General features: G+C 43.3%; 1 protein-coding gene across 1 annotated transcript in view; it reads right to left on the bottom strand.

Annotated features, from left to right (window-relative positions):
- The window catches only part of Dnah11 (dynein axonemal heavy chain 11), a 298,504-nt gene that overhangs the window by 158,552 nt on the left and 123,055 nt on the right, over positions 1–16,897 (bottom strand). Inside the window, exons 36-42 of the mRNA XM_032908348.1 lie at positions 16,477–16,615; positions 13,097–13,189; positions 11,283–11,477; positions 9,596–9,673; positions 6,875–7,007; positions 4,691–4,818; positions 3,619–3,767 (exon numbers count right to left, since the gene is read on the bottom strand). Of these exons, the coding sequence (XP_032764239.1) occupies positions 3,619–3,767; positions 4,691–4,818; positions 6,875–7,007; positions 9,596–9,673; positions 11,283–11,477; positions 13,097–13,189; positions 16,477–16,615 (915 nt within the window). The remainder of the gene's footprint in view (positions 1–3,618; positions 3,768–4,690; positions 4,819–6,874; positions 7,008–9,595; positions 9,674–11,282; positions 11,478–13,096; positions 13,190–16,476; positions 16,616–16,897) is intronic.

Genomic DNA, 16,897 nt, shown 5'->3' with positions numbered 1-16,897 from the left:
CTTGGACAAATGGCTGATTTATATTCCAAATAAAGAAATTCTGAAACAAACTAGACCTCCAAGTGCCCAAATACTCAAAAAGGTAAGTAAAAACACAGAAGATGTGAACTAAAGGAAGGTGTTCCTCTAGCAACATCCATGACAATCTGAGAAAACAAATAAATCTTGATAAACCCACTGAACTACAGGAAGCCATGACTCGAAGGATAGAAAATGACAAGGAACGTAGGGAAGAGTAAGCAGAGGGAGGTAGGAAGGAAAGTAGACACAAGAAAAAAGTTCTTAAGAGAAAACTATGTAGAAAGAATGACCAGATGAGGAAATTACTCACAAACCACCAATGGGGCATCCTCTGAAGAGTTTGAGATTTTTCTCACCAAAATTTTAGATGTCATGAATGAACAAGTTGGCTGAATGTCTAGCCTAATGGGGGCTACAGAGCTAAATAAATACAATTGTGTTCTGATGGTCAGCTTCTTTTAAATGTGCAAATGAAATTTGTAACTAGCACGGTTTTTAAAAAATGCTTGCAATTTCAAGAGAGATTTTGTAGGTATATGAATTATATAGAAGAGAGTACTCTAGTTCTTATTGTTGTATAGAAGAGAGAATTTATAGAGGAGAGTGCTCTTTTAGTTCTTAGAGCACAAATGCTTAGGTACTTACAGACGAAATGTTTTAATGTCTTCAACTTACATTCAAGGATTTCTGCAAAACCTGACAGAAGAAAACAGGCCTCTGTGTATGTGTGCATGTGTGTGCACATCAGCTAGAGACTGAGGCAAGGTGGAAACATGATAGGCTAAATCTTTAAGAACAGGGTTTTGTGAATGTAGTCCAATTCTGTAGTTTTGAACACTTGGAAACAAACAGCTGCAGAAAACGGACACCTTTGAAAGAAATACTGCTTCAGAAAATGAGGTTTCTAAACATATTGATCTCAAAATGTAAGTGAGTGTTGAATAAATGATGCATATAAACCTATCATATTATGGTATTAAAATAGGCAAAGAGCTATCTAATGATTACAAAGTGCAAGGGAATACCTGAATCCTGAAAGACTCTGGCAGCAGCAAGCAAAAAATTAAAATCCCCATAGAGAAGACCCCCTTATTCTGGCAATGTCTCGGCTGAGGCTTTGATCATTCACATGAAAATTAGAAGTGATAGATTTATTTCTGACATAAACTTGCACACACTGAAGCTTAACTGGGAAGAGTAGGCAGTGTAACTTTATACAAACTGGGTGGCTGTTGAAGCTACCTGGGACTTTGAATAAAAGTCCTTCTTTAAGTAGTCAGTCATTCTGAGCTATTGGAAGGGACTAACTACCTTCGAATATGACTGAGATTGAAGGACAAAAGGGCCTGGGAGCCATCAGAACACAGTGGGACAGACAGGTGAGTGGGATCCCACAAGGAAGGGACTGTTGCCTGCTGCACAATGGAGACCCTGCTCTGGGCGTGAGGGAGTTGATGGCCAGTCCTAACCAACAGAAATGCCCCAGGAACAGAATCCTATGTAGAGAAAGATGCTAGCCCAAGGGCAGCTTTGCTCTGTAGAGGCTGAAAACTCTCCCTCAGACGAATGCAATGAAACTTTATTAAAACACACAGACCTGCCCTGGGTTCTCTCCTGTGAGCATCAGACAAGGGAAGAGCAACAGGCAGCATCTGGGAGGGGGCAGAGGTCATTCTCAAAGTACAGTCAGGGACATGGGGAAGATGATTGGAAGGACCTCCCACAAAAGCCACAGCATGGCAGAAAGAAAGCCCAGAGTGATGAGGTATAGGTTTAGAGAAATACCAAAGGCTCTGTTGTTAAAGACTAATTTCAGGTGGTGGCATCTGTCAAATATGAGGTGCAGAAGTGTGAAGTGACTATGGGTGTGCCTTTAAAACTGACTGTGGAGGCCCGGGTCTCTTCTGTTCTTTCTCTGATATTTTGTTTCACAAGAGAACAGCTCTCTTCTACCACAATGCATTGCTTCATCACAGGTCCCTAAATAAAGGGCCCGGCCAATGAGAGACTCGAGACCACGCCAGCTTTCTCTCTTTATAAACACAGAAAGTCTCAGGGATTTGCTACAGTCAGGGACACTTCCTAGCACAGGGTAAAAGCAAGGGATGCTGGGAGATGGATGGCTAGCAGGACCTAGAGAAAGGCAGGTCCAGGAGAACCACAGAAGACCTACTGCCCGAGTTGAGGTCCACAGCCATCATGACATGACTGAGTCAGGGAAGGATCAGGAAAGAAGTAGCCTGCGCTTGCTCTCATCTCTCCCTCTCACTTCCTGACAAGGTTCTTCATGAGCCAAAGGAACCAGAAGCCAGAGGGCAGGGAGCCCAGCTATGTGGTCACATGGGACAGCATCTGGTGCAGAGACACCATATGAAGAAGCTGGGTAGACGTGTCAATGGAGGGCAGGAGCAGGTGGTTACCTGCTCAGCTCGGACGTTCCTACTGTGCAGTGAGATCACTGTGGGGCATGGAACTACTCAGCAACTGAGATGTGAAGCCCGTGCTCTGAACGAGGCATTTCTGTTGTCCAAATACATGTACATATTTCATACACAGACGTGCAAGCGCTCATGATTTGTCTAAGAGCTTCAAATAAGGCATTACCTGTCCACTGATTCAACACATACCTACTGAGTGTCAATTATTTTCAAAGCATGTGATCAAGGTAATACATAAGTAAAATTTACTTAGATACCTGGGTTCTAATTTAATTATCTCTGAGTTAATGTAAGGAGTATTACATTGGTAACACCTTCTTCAAATCCTTTTAACTGAGATTAAAAGAAATAAATAAAACGTAAGAACAACTGATTAAAGGAATGAACACAGGAGTTGTATAGACCTTTCCCTATAGGCCTACAAACAGCACCCACATGAAGATACACACTATGGTACAGACACCAGAGAAACACTGCCTCAGAGAGTTACCACCGCATACCTCTCAGTGAGGATCCTAGAAAAACAAGCAGTGAGGAAAACTAAGGGTACAGAATGCCCTAGAGGATCCCAGCATCCTCTTGTGTGGTACTGGGAGGAAGGTAATGTGGCACAGCCACTCTAGTTAAACATGGTATCCAGTCCTTAAGGATCAAAAGCTGCATTAGCCTCTGATCCAGAAATCTTGGGGCTATCTCCAAGGGGCTGAGACTGGTCCCAGAGGAGTAATTTGTGTCTGTATGCCTTATTCAGAGCATCATTTCACAACAGCTGAAAGGCGGGGGCAGCCTACATGTCCATCAAGAGACGAATGGATAAGCCCAACCATGTGTGTAACCTGACCTTGAAGACAATAAGGGAAGTCAGACAGTGGAGAAGAGTAAATACACCCTCTATTTCTATAAGCTACTTAAAGTGCTCAAGCCCACGGGCCAGAATCAGGAAGAAGGCAGCCAAGAACTTAGGTGAGGGCAGAATGGGGATTACTTCTGCTCCCGCACAGAGCTTTCGTCAAGCGCTGCAGGTGGATAGTGGGGGTGGAACAGCAGAGTCAACACACACTCTGCCACCCAGCTTTGTCCTCACCGATGGCGGTATAGCAACGTTTATGCCACACGCATCTTCATGACAAAAACACATAAGAAGAGAAGAAATGCTTACGGGTTCCAGCCCAGGTCCTGCGGGTTCACATACAAAATGCCAGCTCTGGAGACCGTGGCTGGTGTGGCTGTCTGTAGGTGGTGGGTCTCAAACAGAAGCCTCATGGAGGGTGTGAGGGCCACTCGTTCATTGCTGGCGAGGGTCAGCACCTACAATGAGCGGCATGTGGTTGGTGGTTACCAAAGGAGAACTACCACCAGGAGCTAGAACAGCGGCCAACAGACCATCACAGCTAGTGACACCCCTAATAGGACAGCCACAGGTGGACTCACCTGAATTCACATCTGGGCCCACGTGGAGGCACTCTGGCCGAATCCTTAAGGAATAAAATTGCGTTACAGGCTCATGATGGCCCAGCCTCCAGTAGCCATAGGAACTGTTACTAACCCAAATGTAAGTGGACTCTTGTAAAAGCTCAATTCCACAACTGAGAATGTGCAACACTGTAGTTCCCAAGTGTCCTGTTGTCTCTCATATAGGCACATAGGCTTCAACCTCTGTTTTCTGATAAACAGAAATCAGTGGCCACTGATGCTACCTGGGAGTAGTGTTGGTTCCTGATCTCTCTCTCTCTGCCCCAACAACAGGCCTCGGATTCCCTTTTTGGTATCACATAGGGCCTCTTGTCTGCTGTTCCCAGGACAACCACAGAACATGTTTGGGAAAACATTTAAACACAATCTGTAGCCATAAGACAACTTAATTTGCATTGCCTGGTTTCATCAGTGATCATACGGCACAAACTAATTCTTTTGTTTTCTCAGTATCAATATTTAATCCGACCATGAAAGATATAAGAATTTAATGCCTGCCTCTTAGAAAACAATAAGACAGATAAACCAAATTCTTATCTATGTACCTAACTTTTATGAATTCAATTTAGAGGTGAGGTAGACATATTCCCCCCAAATTTTAAGCTATGAACTCTGAGGAAAATATCATTCATCAAAAAGAATGACTACATAAGAAATAGTGCATTGAGGATCATGGGAGATTACAGACATCAGCAGGTGAACAGCGCTCTCAACCCCGGATGTTGAACTAAAGAGAGGCACACTACAGTATCATTCACCTTGTTATCATCCATGACCGTGTTCAAGGACTCGATCCACAGGGGGTCAATATCACCATCCAGGACTATCCAGGTTGGCCCATCATGTGTGAGATTTGCCTGCTCTCTCAGAATGGACGAGAGGAGACCTGCAAAGTGGGAGCAGACGATGCAAATGCATTCGAGGGTTGTTTGTCTCTAAAACATGTTTTCCTTCGAAGTCCCTTAGAGCATGACAAATAAAGAGGCGGATGCTCACAGCCAACCATTGAACTGAGAACAGGACCCCCGTTGGAGGAATTAGAGAAAGGATTGAAGGAGCTGAAGGGGTTTGCAACCCCATAAGAACAATGCCAATCAACCAGAGCTCCCAGGGACGAAACCACCATCCAAAGAGTTCACATGGACAGACCCATGGCTTCAGCTGCATATGTAGCAGAGGATGGCCTTGTTGGGCACTAATGGGAGGAGAAACCCTTGCTCCTGACAATGCTGGACCTTCCAGTATAGGGGAATGTCAGGACAGGGAGGCAGAGTGGATGGGAGGGGGAACACCTTCATAGAAGAAAGGGGTAGGGGGATGGGATAAGGGGTTTATGGACTGGGAAACTGGGAAAGGGGATAACATTTGAAATGTAAATTAAAAAAAGAAAAAAAAAGGAAGTTGTTACCTCTTTCTCACAAGTGGCACACGATGCCCCCTTTCTGACCTCTCTTAGGTGGGCTCCAGATCCTGTTAGCTCTACAACTTACTAACAGGCAAGCTCCACCTCCCAGGAGAGGAAAATGCCTTTTTTGAAGACCCATTCTGAGGTTTATAGATGGTAATGAACACAGACTAGAAAGGTACAGTAAGACATTATCCTCTTCCACATACATATGTGCAGTATCTATCTTAGACTGCCTACCATATTTCACCTCTATTTTTCCTATTACATTATTCAAAGTTTAAATTTTGAAAGCCCATGCTACAAAGTGCTGTCCATCTTCTTTGCAGCCATGAGAGTGATGCCAGGCTGCCGTGACATGAGGCACTTTCTTGTCTGCAGATTTCCCATATCTGAATGCTGTGCATTCTGGGGGCATCCCATAGGGGCTGACTTTTTCAACTCTAGCAAAACACACTGAGCAAACCTCTCTCAGTGGACACATGGAGAATTCCTCTATGAACTCAGAGACCCACGGCGGGGCTCGGGAGACAGAGGCAGGTAGATCTCTGTGAGTTTGAGGCCAACCTGGTCTAAAAAGGGAGTTCCAGGGCAGCCAGGGATGTTACACAGAGAAACTGTGCCTCAAACAAACAAACAAACAAACAAACAAAAAACAGACAATCAAAAACAAAACCCAAAACAAAGGAATAGCGGTTAGTAAAATCAGACACCATGAAAGCCACCAGGTTTTCTAAGGGTTCTCAATCTAAGCCGTCTTCACATGTTTCCCATATAATGCTGATGACTTTGTCCCTGCCATGATCCTTCATGAAAATCAGACTCTTGGTGGCAAAACATATCCATCAGCTCAGCAGTGGCCCCAAGGTAAGCAGGAGGAGAATACCAGACAAGTCATACTTCAAAGCATATTACCACTCTTATTGGGTTCACTGGCTGGACATTCCTAACCCCAAAATCAAGTATCTCAAATATTCTAAACCCCTAAACTTATGCCTAAAATGTTTTCAATTCCAGAGTCTCCAGGCAGGAAGCATGATTCACTGCCTTCTGTGCCCAACAACTGTGATGCAGGCCTGAATACAGTCAGTGTCCCCCATACTGTAATGCTCACTTAAATTTAGCCAGTGTCTCATATCAGGAACTTTAAAAATGGAGCATTTATATTGATTTCTCCCTGGTTTCCAAGGACCCCTGCCATCACTGGTGTGGGTAAAATGCACAGCACTGAGGAAGAATCTGCCACATGAAATCAAGCGCTCCTCAAACCTTGCTTGATTGTCATCAGCCCCAACTTTGATCATGATAACACACTGTCAATTTGTGACTATGGCTTATACTGAGAGAGAGGGAGAGAGGGAGAGAGGGAGAGAGGGGGAGAGAGAGAGAGAGAGAGAGAGAGAGAGAGAGAGAGAGAGAGAGAGAGAATGAGAGAGAGAATGAGAGAGAGAATGAGAGAGAGAATGAGAGAGAGAATGAGAGAGAGAATGAGAGAGAGACTTCAGCACTTCAAAAGAGAGAGAGAGAGAACACTTGCCATCTTTCCATTCTCGGGTAGCATGATGAATGAAACCAAAGAGTTCATCCGTTGTCACCGCCTTGGGGTTTAAATCATTCCAAACAGGCTTCTGTTTCATGTTAACATACGTTCTGTTCAGCGTTCTCAAAATCTGAGAAAAGTGAACAAAAAAAAAAAAAAACAAAAAAACAAAACTATGTAAAGTTGGCCTATGGACAGTGGAAAATAAAGAATTCTCCTAATTCACCACATACTTCTCAATATCCATTGTCTAGAGCGATGCAGAAACTGGGAAACTTGGCCATTTCCTTATCTTGTAAAATTCAGTCCCACAGATGCTCAGGATGACCGAATCAGCTCACCTGATTCCCAGAGGCGTTCAGACTCGAGGAAACTGCTTTTTCAGTTAAATCTTTAGCTATGTACACAGAGTGAGTTTGAGTTTGAGATCTATGTGTGCATAGTGTGAGCTTGAGTTGAATTCTATACGCACACAGAATGAGTTTGAGCTCTGTATATACAAAGTGAGTTTGAGTTCTGTATATACAGAATGAGTTTGAGCTCTGTATATACAAAGTGAGTTCAAGATCTTTAACTATGCATACACATGTGTAAGAATTCCTGCTTATGAGGTCACAGCGCTAGTATTTCTTAGCCTAACTCAGAATTGTCTGGAGTCTGTCAGCATGATTGCTGAAGCCCTCCCATAGCTTCTCACTCAGTAGGCACAAGGAGGACCCATAGTGTAGTGTGCATTACTAAAAAAGACTCGAGGATGACAATGCTGGCCTAGACAGTCTTCAAGACCCACTGACACAGCAGTGAGTGAACCTTTGTAAAACATGGTTTTGAGTTGCGGAAACTAGAGCTGTGGTACTGCTGGGCATCTAGCAGGCAGAGGCTAAGGGTACTGCTCAACATGTGTCAGTACCCTGGATGGTGTGTATCTAGGCAGATACTCACTCTATAGTGTTACTGGTGCTTGGAGGCTAGCTTATCAACAAAAGAAGCTGGAGGAAGATGACCTTAGAATTGCGACTCACTAGGTATGTATCTATTTAACTGACCCAAATGTCTGCCCTGGCTGACCTTCACTGTCCCTTCAAAGCAAGGATGTTGTTTCCAATGTGTATCATCCTCACCAATGCTAGGCGTTGTGAAGGGCTGATTTTAAAAAATGCCAACTACTTCAGGGTGGTGAGTGGGTAAAGAACACAGTCCTGCTCTTATCAGCCTAAGCGTGTGTTGACTAGGTGAAGAGTAAGGGAAAGAAATGAAATACCTCAGGAACATGCAGCTTATATTTTTGGAAACCATTAATCTCCCAGAAATTTCAGAATTTAATTCTATCCTTCCACGAACCATGGCCTACATCTGAAAGTTATACTAACAAAGTAATTATAGGTCTATCCGTAATCTACTTTAATATTACGATGATTACATTTTTCACAAGGGAAAAAGAATCTCCACACAGAGCCTCCCTGGACGATCGTTTCCCTTTGGGTTCAGCTCTGAGGACTGGCAAGTGCTGTGTGCAGCCACGCTCCAGAACTCGTATGCCACTGCGATTATTTTTAGTTGTTGGCCACCAAGTGTGTTTATACCCAAGCATCCTGAATGGGAAGGCACACAGCTCTGCAAATACCGTCTGCCAACCAAGAAAATGAGAGTGCTGTCAGGACAGTCAGGAAGGCCAAATAGAAGCAAGCAGTGAACTAAAAATGGGGCTTAACAATACCTAGAGCTTCCCATCACAGCAGAGAAAGCATACAATGCACCAGCCCAGCACACAATAGGGACCTCAGAAATGTGGGTGTCGCCATCTCTTTTCTTTCCAGGCTTTGTTTTGAGGCCAAGGAAGGCTCAACCTCTGAAGGAATAATGAGGGGAAATATTTGCACTTGTTTCCTTAATGATACGGGAAGGAGAATTTATGATGGCCCCAAAGAGGTGAGAAGGTAGTTTTGATCAAGGTGGGCAGTGCTCATCACATCCTGCAAGCCAGGTAGCTCACTCGCTCTGAACAACATTCTCACCCTTGGTGAAGAGGCCAGGTGTGAGCATGCAGGTGCCAGCCTGAATATGCTGGCAGAATTCTCCTGGTTTTATGTGGAAATCCTAGTCTCTGGATGTTTATTATTCTCTCTTATTCTCTCTCTCTCTCTCTCTCTCTCTCTCTCTCTCTCCCACACACACACACACACACACACACACATTTTTCTCTCTCATTCTCTCTGTCTCCATCTCTGTCTCTATCTCTGTCTCTATGTCTCTCTGTCTCTCTATCTATGTCTTTCTGTCTCTGTCTGTCTCTGTTTCTGTCTCTCTGTCTCTGTCTTTCTCTGTCTCTGTCTCTGTCTGTCTCTGTCTGTCATTCTCTCTGTCTCTGTCTCTCTGTGTGTATGGTATGGTGTTTTTGTATGTGTGGTGTGATGTAGTGTGTGTGTGTGTGTGTGTGTGTGGTGTGTGGTGTATATGGTGTGTGCATGATGTGGGATGTATATTCTTTGTATGGTGTGTGTGTGTGTGTGAAATGGAACATGCAAACAATGTTCTGTTTTACCTTCACTAGATATGAAAGGAACAGTGTTACATGATCAAATGGCAGCCATAGATTTCAGACTCAAGCTCAACATTATTGCAGCTTCATCCTAAGGGACCCCACTAAGCAACACTAAAAATAGTGCCCTCCAGAGAAGATTCCTCCAAAGCTAAAAGGTACAGAATGAGTTCTCCTACCTTACTCTTTCCTGTGCCTGCATTTCCAACCACAAAGATGGAGTGTCGCACGGCCAGCAGCTCCTCAAGCTGGACAACCTGCACACAGACAGTTGTCACTTAGGCCCTTTCATGACTGAGTGACCAAAAGACATCTCATTCACTTTAGCTCCCACTACTTAGGTCCCACTGACATATGGGAGAACAGACTAAGTCCATAGCACAGCTTCTTAGAGATTTCCCACATAAAAAGCAGACATAAGAGTAGTATGTTGTCATCATCATCATCATCACCATTGCCTTCCTCATTATCATCATTACCATTGGCATTGTCATCATCTCTGTCATCATCATTATCATCACTGTCATTGTCATTACCATTATTATTGTCATCATCATCACTGTCACCATCATCACCACTGCCAGTGTCATCATCACTGTCATCATTATTATCATCTCCATTGTTGTTGTTGTCATCATCACTGTCATTGTTATCACCATTATTATTGTCACCATCATCATCACCACTGCCAGTGTCATCACTGTCATCATTATCATCTCCATTGTTGCTGTCATCATCATCACTGTCATCATTTTCGTTGTCATCAGCACTATCATTGTCATATCATTACCACCATCATTGTCAGCATCATCATCACTGTCATTGTCACCATCATCACCACTGCCATTGTCATCATTATCATCTCCATTGTCATTGCCATCATTACCACTGTCATTGTCACTATCATTGTCATCATCATCACTGTCATCATTGTCATTGTCATCAGCACTGTCATTGTCACCATCATCATCACTGTCATTGTCATCATCAGCATCATCAGCACCACTTATGCAGCACGCATGTGCATGTATGTGTGAAGACCCGAGATTAATGCTGAATTCCCTGCTCTCTCGTTCTTTACCTTGTTGTCTAGAGAACAATGAGGTGCCTGAATCTATCTATCTCTACACTGAGGTGAGAAACACATATAGCTGCACATGGCTTCATATGGATTGGGGAATTCAAACCCAGGTTCTCCTGTCCTCATGCTTGTGTAGCGAGTCCTCTTTATCACTGAGCCATCTCCCTAGCCACTATTTCATAACTCTATATGATACTTGGTACATGGCAGGGGGAGTTACTTACAAAATCAATGACTCTTCACAGAGTTTTGAGCAGAAATGAGGTATAGCAATCATTGGCTACAGGGGAGTGATGGCTCACATCACACAAAGTATCTGAAACGCAGACTTTTCATGCATTGTTGGCCATGTGTTCACTGACCCCAATGCAGCCTTGCCTGGGCACAGCTTTGTACAAGTCAGACAGTGCCTTCCTCAGAGCTGACATGACACCCCAACAAGATAACCAATGATTTTAATTTCATTATACATGGATTGGAGAAGAGAGAACACAATACAGTTTTGGTGCATGTTACCCAGAAGTTTTATAATTAGCTAAAAGGATTGTTACATTTAGAGTCATGGCAGTCATGTCTATGTTTTTAAGTCCTCGGTGATAGAGACTAGTTATCAAAGCATTTACTTAGGTGTTTCTTAGCTGACTATCGTATCAAATGGTTGAAAGTATTTAATAAGATCATATTAAAGCCATGCAATGTAGTTAATGTTTTGGATAAATAACACTTAGGAAGTTATTTGGACTACCAACCCCACCACCTGCCATCAAGAGTAACATATCTTTTACTTTGAGAATGAAGCTCTCCTCAGGCTGCAAGCGGAGTTCCAGGGTAGACTGCTTGACCATCTGTTCAAAGTGTGGTTTCCTCTGCCGGGGCACATCCAAGGCTGGAAACAGGTCGCTAACCAGGCCCAGGAACACTGGGACATCATCAGTTACAATTTTAGGCATATTGAAGTCTCGCAATGCTCTCATGAGCACCTAGGAAAGCAGACAGAAGATACCGAATCTGAAGGCGACACAGTATATTTCAAACACTATAAGGATTTTAAAAGTTTTTTTTAAAATCACAAATAAACAACTGATGTTTGAGAGATAGATGCTTAACCGGATGTAAGCACTACACGATACATGCTATATTGAAGCATCGTGTGTTAATGTGATGTGTATTTGTGCAATTTTTATGTTGTAGGTATACAACATAATTAAGTGTAACTTAATTAAGTGTAACTTTTCAACGTTTAGTAAATACCCGCTGAGCTAACACATTTTAAAAGGATTTGCTTTTATTGTGTGTGTGTGTGTGTGTGTGTGTGTGTGTGTGTGTGTGTGTGTGTGTGTGTGTCCACACAGAAGGCAGAAGACCCTAGAGCTAGAGTTACAGATAAATGTGAGCTGCCCACCCTGGGTAACAGAAACCAATCTCAGGTCTTCTAGAAATGCAGAGCATGCTCTTAACTGCTGCAACATCTCTCCAGGCCCACAACAACACATTCTCAACCTTCACATCTAAATCTAATATGAGAACACTGTTCTGTGTCCACAGGGAGGCAAACACTTTCAGGTTAGTGGAACAAGCAAGGTGACCACACATGGGCCTCAGAATAAGATAAGCAAGGAGACCTGCTTCTTCCCTGGGAGGCTGTTCTGGTCTTCAGAACACCTCTGCACCAATCTCTTGCCTTCACCAAACTCAGATTCTAGATTGAACTGGCCTATCAGATCACATTGCTTAAAGCTCTCTGCAATTGCAGGATCATAAATACAAATACTTTCGATTTGGGCTTTAGTTTTACATTGGCTAGAAACCAAACTGATTTTAGGCTTTAAAAGCAGTAACTCAAACATCAGAGTGAGTTATAGAGAGAGCTACATGCTCTGTCTTCACTCACCACCGGGCAGAATAAAGGGGTGAAGAAAATGTTGGCTAACCCTGAGCAGAGACCAAGAAGAGAAATACTGTCTTCTTCTAGAAGATGAACAATGTTCCCTACCATAAAAAAAGAACATTCTAGATAGATCTAATTTTACCCAACGTTTCAGGATACGTGGCCATGCATACTTGTAGAGTTCTGCTGTCCTGTCACAGCAGAGAGGATGTCTGCTGTGCTATCAGCACTGCAACTTCTGGAGGAGAGCAGAACTCTTCCCAGTGGCCTCACAACCGCTGTGCCTCTCATGGAGTCAATCTCTCCTCTCAAAACCTACCCCAAGCAGTGGATGTTCTGTGCCCCACTGGGTTGACTTGAGCTCGCTGCCTTTTCAGGATGAATATCCCAACTTTATTAATCAGGGTTCTTACGTATCCCTCGAAGGAGATCAAACAGTGATGACTAAAATATTCTATTAGAGCTGTCAAAATACCTTTTGTGGTTGATATCTCAAAAGCACTTATAAAATCACGTTTTCCTTCCCAGATCCCCATCTCTGAGGTCGGGAACACCTGTGACCATTTAAAGAAATGCCAACCCTTAAAATAGCCTGCATTAAGAACAGATGTTTTAATAGATGGGGTTACATGTGCCTTCCCAGCCAGGTACATACTCTGTCTGTCTGAAACCATTTACTCACTCTGCAACATCATTTTAGCACTGCAGTACCTGATCTTCAGGTCTATTTTTATCTCCTCGTTTCAGGGAGCCAGCTACAACCAAGACAGACTTGATGGCACGAAGTCCCCAGTCATAATGATCCTAAAAATAAAAGCACAGGCACGTCTTCCTCAGAAACTGAATGAGATCTTCATTCCAGAAGTAAAAGCTGGAAACCAAAAGAGTTCAGATAGACACATTTTTTTTCTTCCTAAGGATTTACAACAATTAATTCTGGAAGCAAAATAAGTTTATAGATCTTATCTGCCGGGTGCATGTCTGACTTCCTTTGGCCATTTTCCAGACTCATAGAAAGAGCCTCTCACTGCAGCTTTTGCCCAAGTCCCCATCTTCACCTCTGCTCCTTTTCTTCTATCAAGCAGATGGCTCAGACCTGGACTGGTCCCAGGTTCCCTTCCCTTTATGCACCAACCTTCATACACGTACCCCTTTACCGTTATTATCGGCATCCCAGACTTTCACATCTAGTCACCTGTTCTTGCAGTCACTCAGATAACTCTGCCCTAGGGCTGGCATTAAATACAATAAAAGTTACAAAATTCTATTATGAGCTGTCATCTCTCTGAGACTTGCACATGAATCCTACTGGCCCCCTGCACTCCTGGAAGATGGAGTCACTTCCTGTCTATCTCAGTCTGCAGAGTTCCTGAGCCTGGCTTTACAGTAAGGTGCTCAGTGAACACACATTCCATGAGCTGATTTCAAAAGTGACTGACTATATCTGAAACAGGATCTCACTATGTATCCCTGGCTATCCTGAAATTTGCTACAGAGACCAGGCTGGCCTCGAACTCACAGAGATAGTGTTTCTGCTGGGATTAAACGTGTATACTACCCATCTTGGCCCCGAAACAACTGATTTGGGGTGACTGACATTCTCTCCCTTGTCCCCCTATCCACATCCTCGTGGTAACAATTCTCCCAAATGTTTCTCAGTCATGCCTATGGGCAGGTCACCTCTCCTCCAAGCCTCAACAGCAGCAGCAGCTATAGAGAGGCAGACAGAGTAGCCATCGACTTTACAGATGGATGCAGGGGTAAAGTTGTTCATGTGGGAACAAATGCTTTGTGAACACTGAAATGATAAATGCTTGAATACGCCATTTCATCCATTTGTGGATAATAAAACCAAAATTAGCTCTTGGCCGTCGTTTCTGTTGGTAATAAAAGCAGATAAGAACGGGAGCAAAAACACCCATGTGTGATGCCGATAATGAAGGTAAAGGGTGCATGGAGAACGAGTTTGCTCAGGTGTGTATCTGTGGGAGTTTGGGGGTACAAATGCCCGGACTCATGAAGAGTCTCAGCAGGAAAATCATTTCTTATCACTGGTCGTGGCAGAGATCATGTAAAAGTCACAAGTACAAACGCAGATGAGGGCTGAAGAAGGAAGATAAACGCAAGAATGGACACACGTCTGCGGGACACAGAGGCTGACTGGGTCATGGCCAAGTCCTTGCAGAAGTGATGTTACTGGAGAGCATGCAGCAGAGGCTGTAGATTCTGTTCGTAGAGAAGCCCTTGAATACCGAGATGTTGTGATGACTACTGAATCCTCACTGCTTCTCCCGGTTTATCCAATGAATCCTGACCCTAGAAAACTATCCTTGTGTTTCTACCGTCTTCCAACTTTACTCCTTTGTTCAGGAACAGTCTCAGATTCTTTACATTCCTCTCCACTCTCAGAAATGAGTTGGGCTTATAACCCAGCTCTCCTTTCTTGCTAGGTTTTCTTTTTCCTCGTGCACTCAGTATAAGAACTCTTCTCTTCCTGCCTGATGCCTAGTACCCCATCTTCCTCTTGAGTTTGGTCCCAAGTGACCTAGATAAAGTTAGGATAAGCTCAGCTCCCACCAGCTCCCACCGCCTGTCAGCTCCAGACTTGGTTATTTCATGAACTTCCAAACCCATGAACTATAGGAACCAGGACTATAACTACCCACCTGGCAATCTTAAGATGATTTTAAAATAGAGCGCATGTAGCTATGTGAGGCAGCATAAACCTATAATCCCAGTACTCAGGAAACTAAGGAAGGAGGATTTCCAGGAGTTTGCAGCTACCATGAGGTAGGGTAAGACATTATCTCAAACCAAAACAGAAAATAAATGCTACCTAGTCTATAAAAAACATAGGCCTCTTCCCTCCTTGAGAACTCTGATGATCTTTTCCTTTTCTACTTTCTTCCAATTTTTACTTCATGCAATTGGACCTCCAAGATCTTCACGGTAAAATGGACCGCCTGTTTCATCTGGTTTGTTTCTTACACTCTGTCACTGACGTCAACAAACATATCACTTGGCTACAGTAGATGGCCTCACTAGATGTCCGCATATTACCATTGTGTCAGACATGCTCACAATTTCATTTTTCATGGGAAGTAGACTTTTTAATTATAAAACTTAAATAGAATTTTAAAGGAGATTTCAGATTATAACAGAAAATAAAAATACCAATGATCTTACTCTGCAAAGATGACTGTCAAAAATTATGTTTCCAGTCATTTTGTGTCCAGAAAACACATTGGCAGCTGAGGTCATACCCAGTGAGGCTGCTTTTGCACACGGGAAGAGTACTTCCCTGTGTTATTAAACATTACAGCTTCCTTCCCAAATGCCTACCCTTGAAATGACAGGATGTCCTTATCTCTTAGGTTCCATATCTCTCTCTCTGACATTGGGCAAGTTAAGATAAATGCACCGGATCAAACATATCTGTGGGTTAACAGCCACACTATATGATAGCTACAGACTAATGTCACAGGGAATTAGTGAGACGTCACAAAACGTCCAAAGCCCAACAGGAAGCTAAATTTGAGAAGACTGCAACAAACACATCCTTGTGTGTGGTGCATCAGTAACTTCACAAACTTTCAAAAGCACAGTAAGGAGGAGAAAGAATGTTAAGTGTCACCCATTCTAGAGACTAGGATTAATAAACAAAGCCCCACACAGCTTCAAATAAGGGATTAGCAACGGATGAGAAAAGCCAACATTTCTAGACTCTTTCCCAGAATCACCTTCACTCACCTATGACCCCTTCTGCCTTTTCCACTACAAGAAATAAAGGCAACATGAAATCGCCTTTATAACCATAGCATCATTGGTGCTTTAGAGAAAAATCCCGTAACTCATTGATAAAAAGCCATATGGAATATAAGGAAGATACTTCATAAGCACACTAAGATGTCTGAAATTTTAATTTCAGGAAAAAGTAAGATTTAGAAAGCACGAAATTTGAAAATCCCATAGAAAATATGAAACCCTTCCAAATGCCTGTGTCATTTGAGTGTTAAATTATTCAGCATCCACTTTTTAAGACGTCTATTTTAATGTGATATAAAACCAAATAATAACGAAAGACTTCTCACCTGCTTGGACAGCAGTTCGTCACAGAGCGTGTACAAGGAAATGAACTTCCGGGCCAATGACCTCGCATCCACAAACCCTTCTGCCACCAACATGATTTCACAGATCAGCTCGGTATCAGGGGCCACCATGGCACAGGGTCTACATTATAAATATAAGCTCTCATTTTAGATGTTACAGTAAGGTCATACGTGTCACTTCAGTGAGGGGATTAGTCTGTACCAACACTCTCACCACTCCTACGCAGGTCATAAACGGCCCATCAATCACCACTAACAGAACCCTTCGGTTCTACTAAAACACTTCTGCTGGACACCGGGGAGATGATGAGACAGCAGAAATGGTAGATGCCTGGAATGGGGGGGCGGGTGCGAGTTTAAGGAAAATACAGGGTTACAATACATTAACTTCCCTTCCCATTGG

This window comes from Rattus rattus, chromosome 7 (assembly GCF_011064425.1).
Source record: "Rattus rattus isolate New Zealand chromosome 7, Rrattus_CSIRO_v1, whole genome shotgun sequence".
NCBI classification, from domain to species: domain Eukaryota; kingdom Metazoa; phylum Chordata; class Mammalia; order Rodentia; family Muridae; genus Rattus; species Rattus rattus.
Note: the sequence above shows the minus strand (reverse complement) of the source record. Positions and strands in the feature narration are given on the sequence as shown.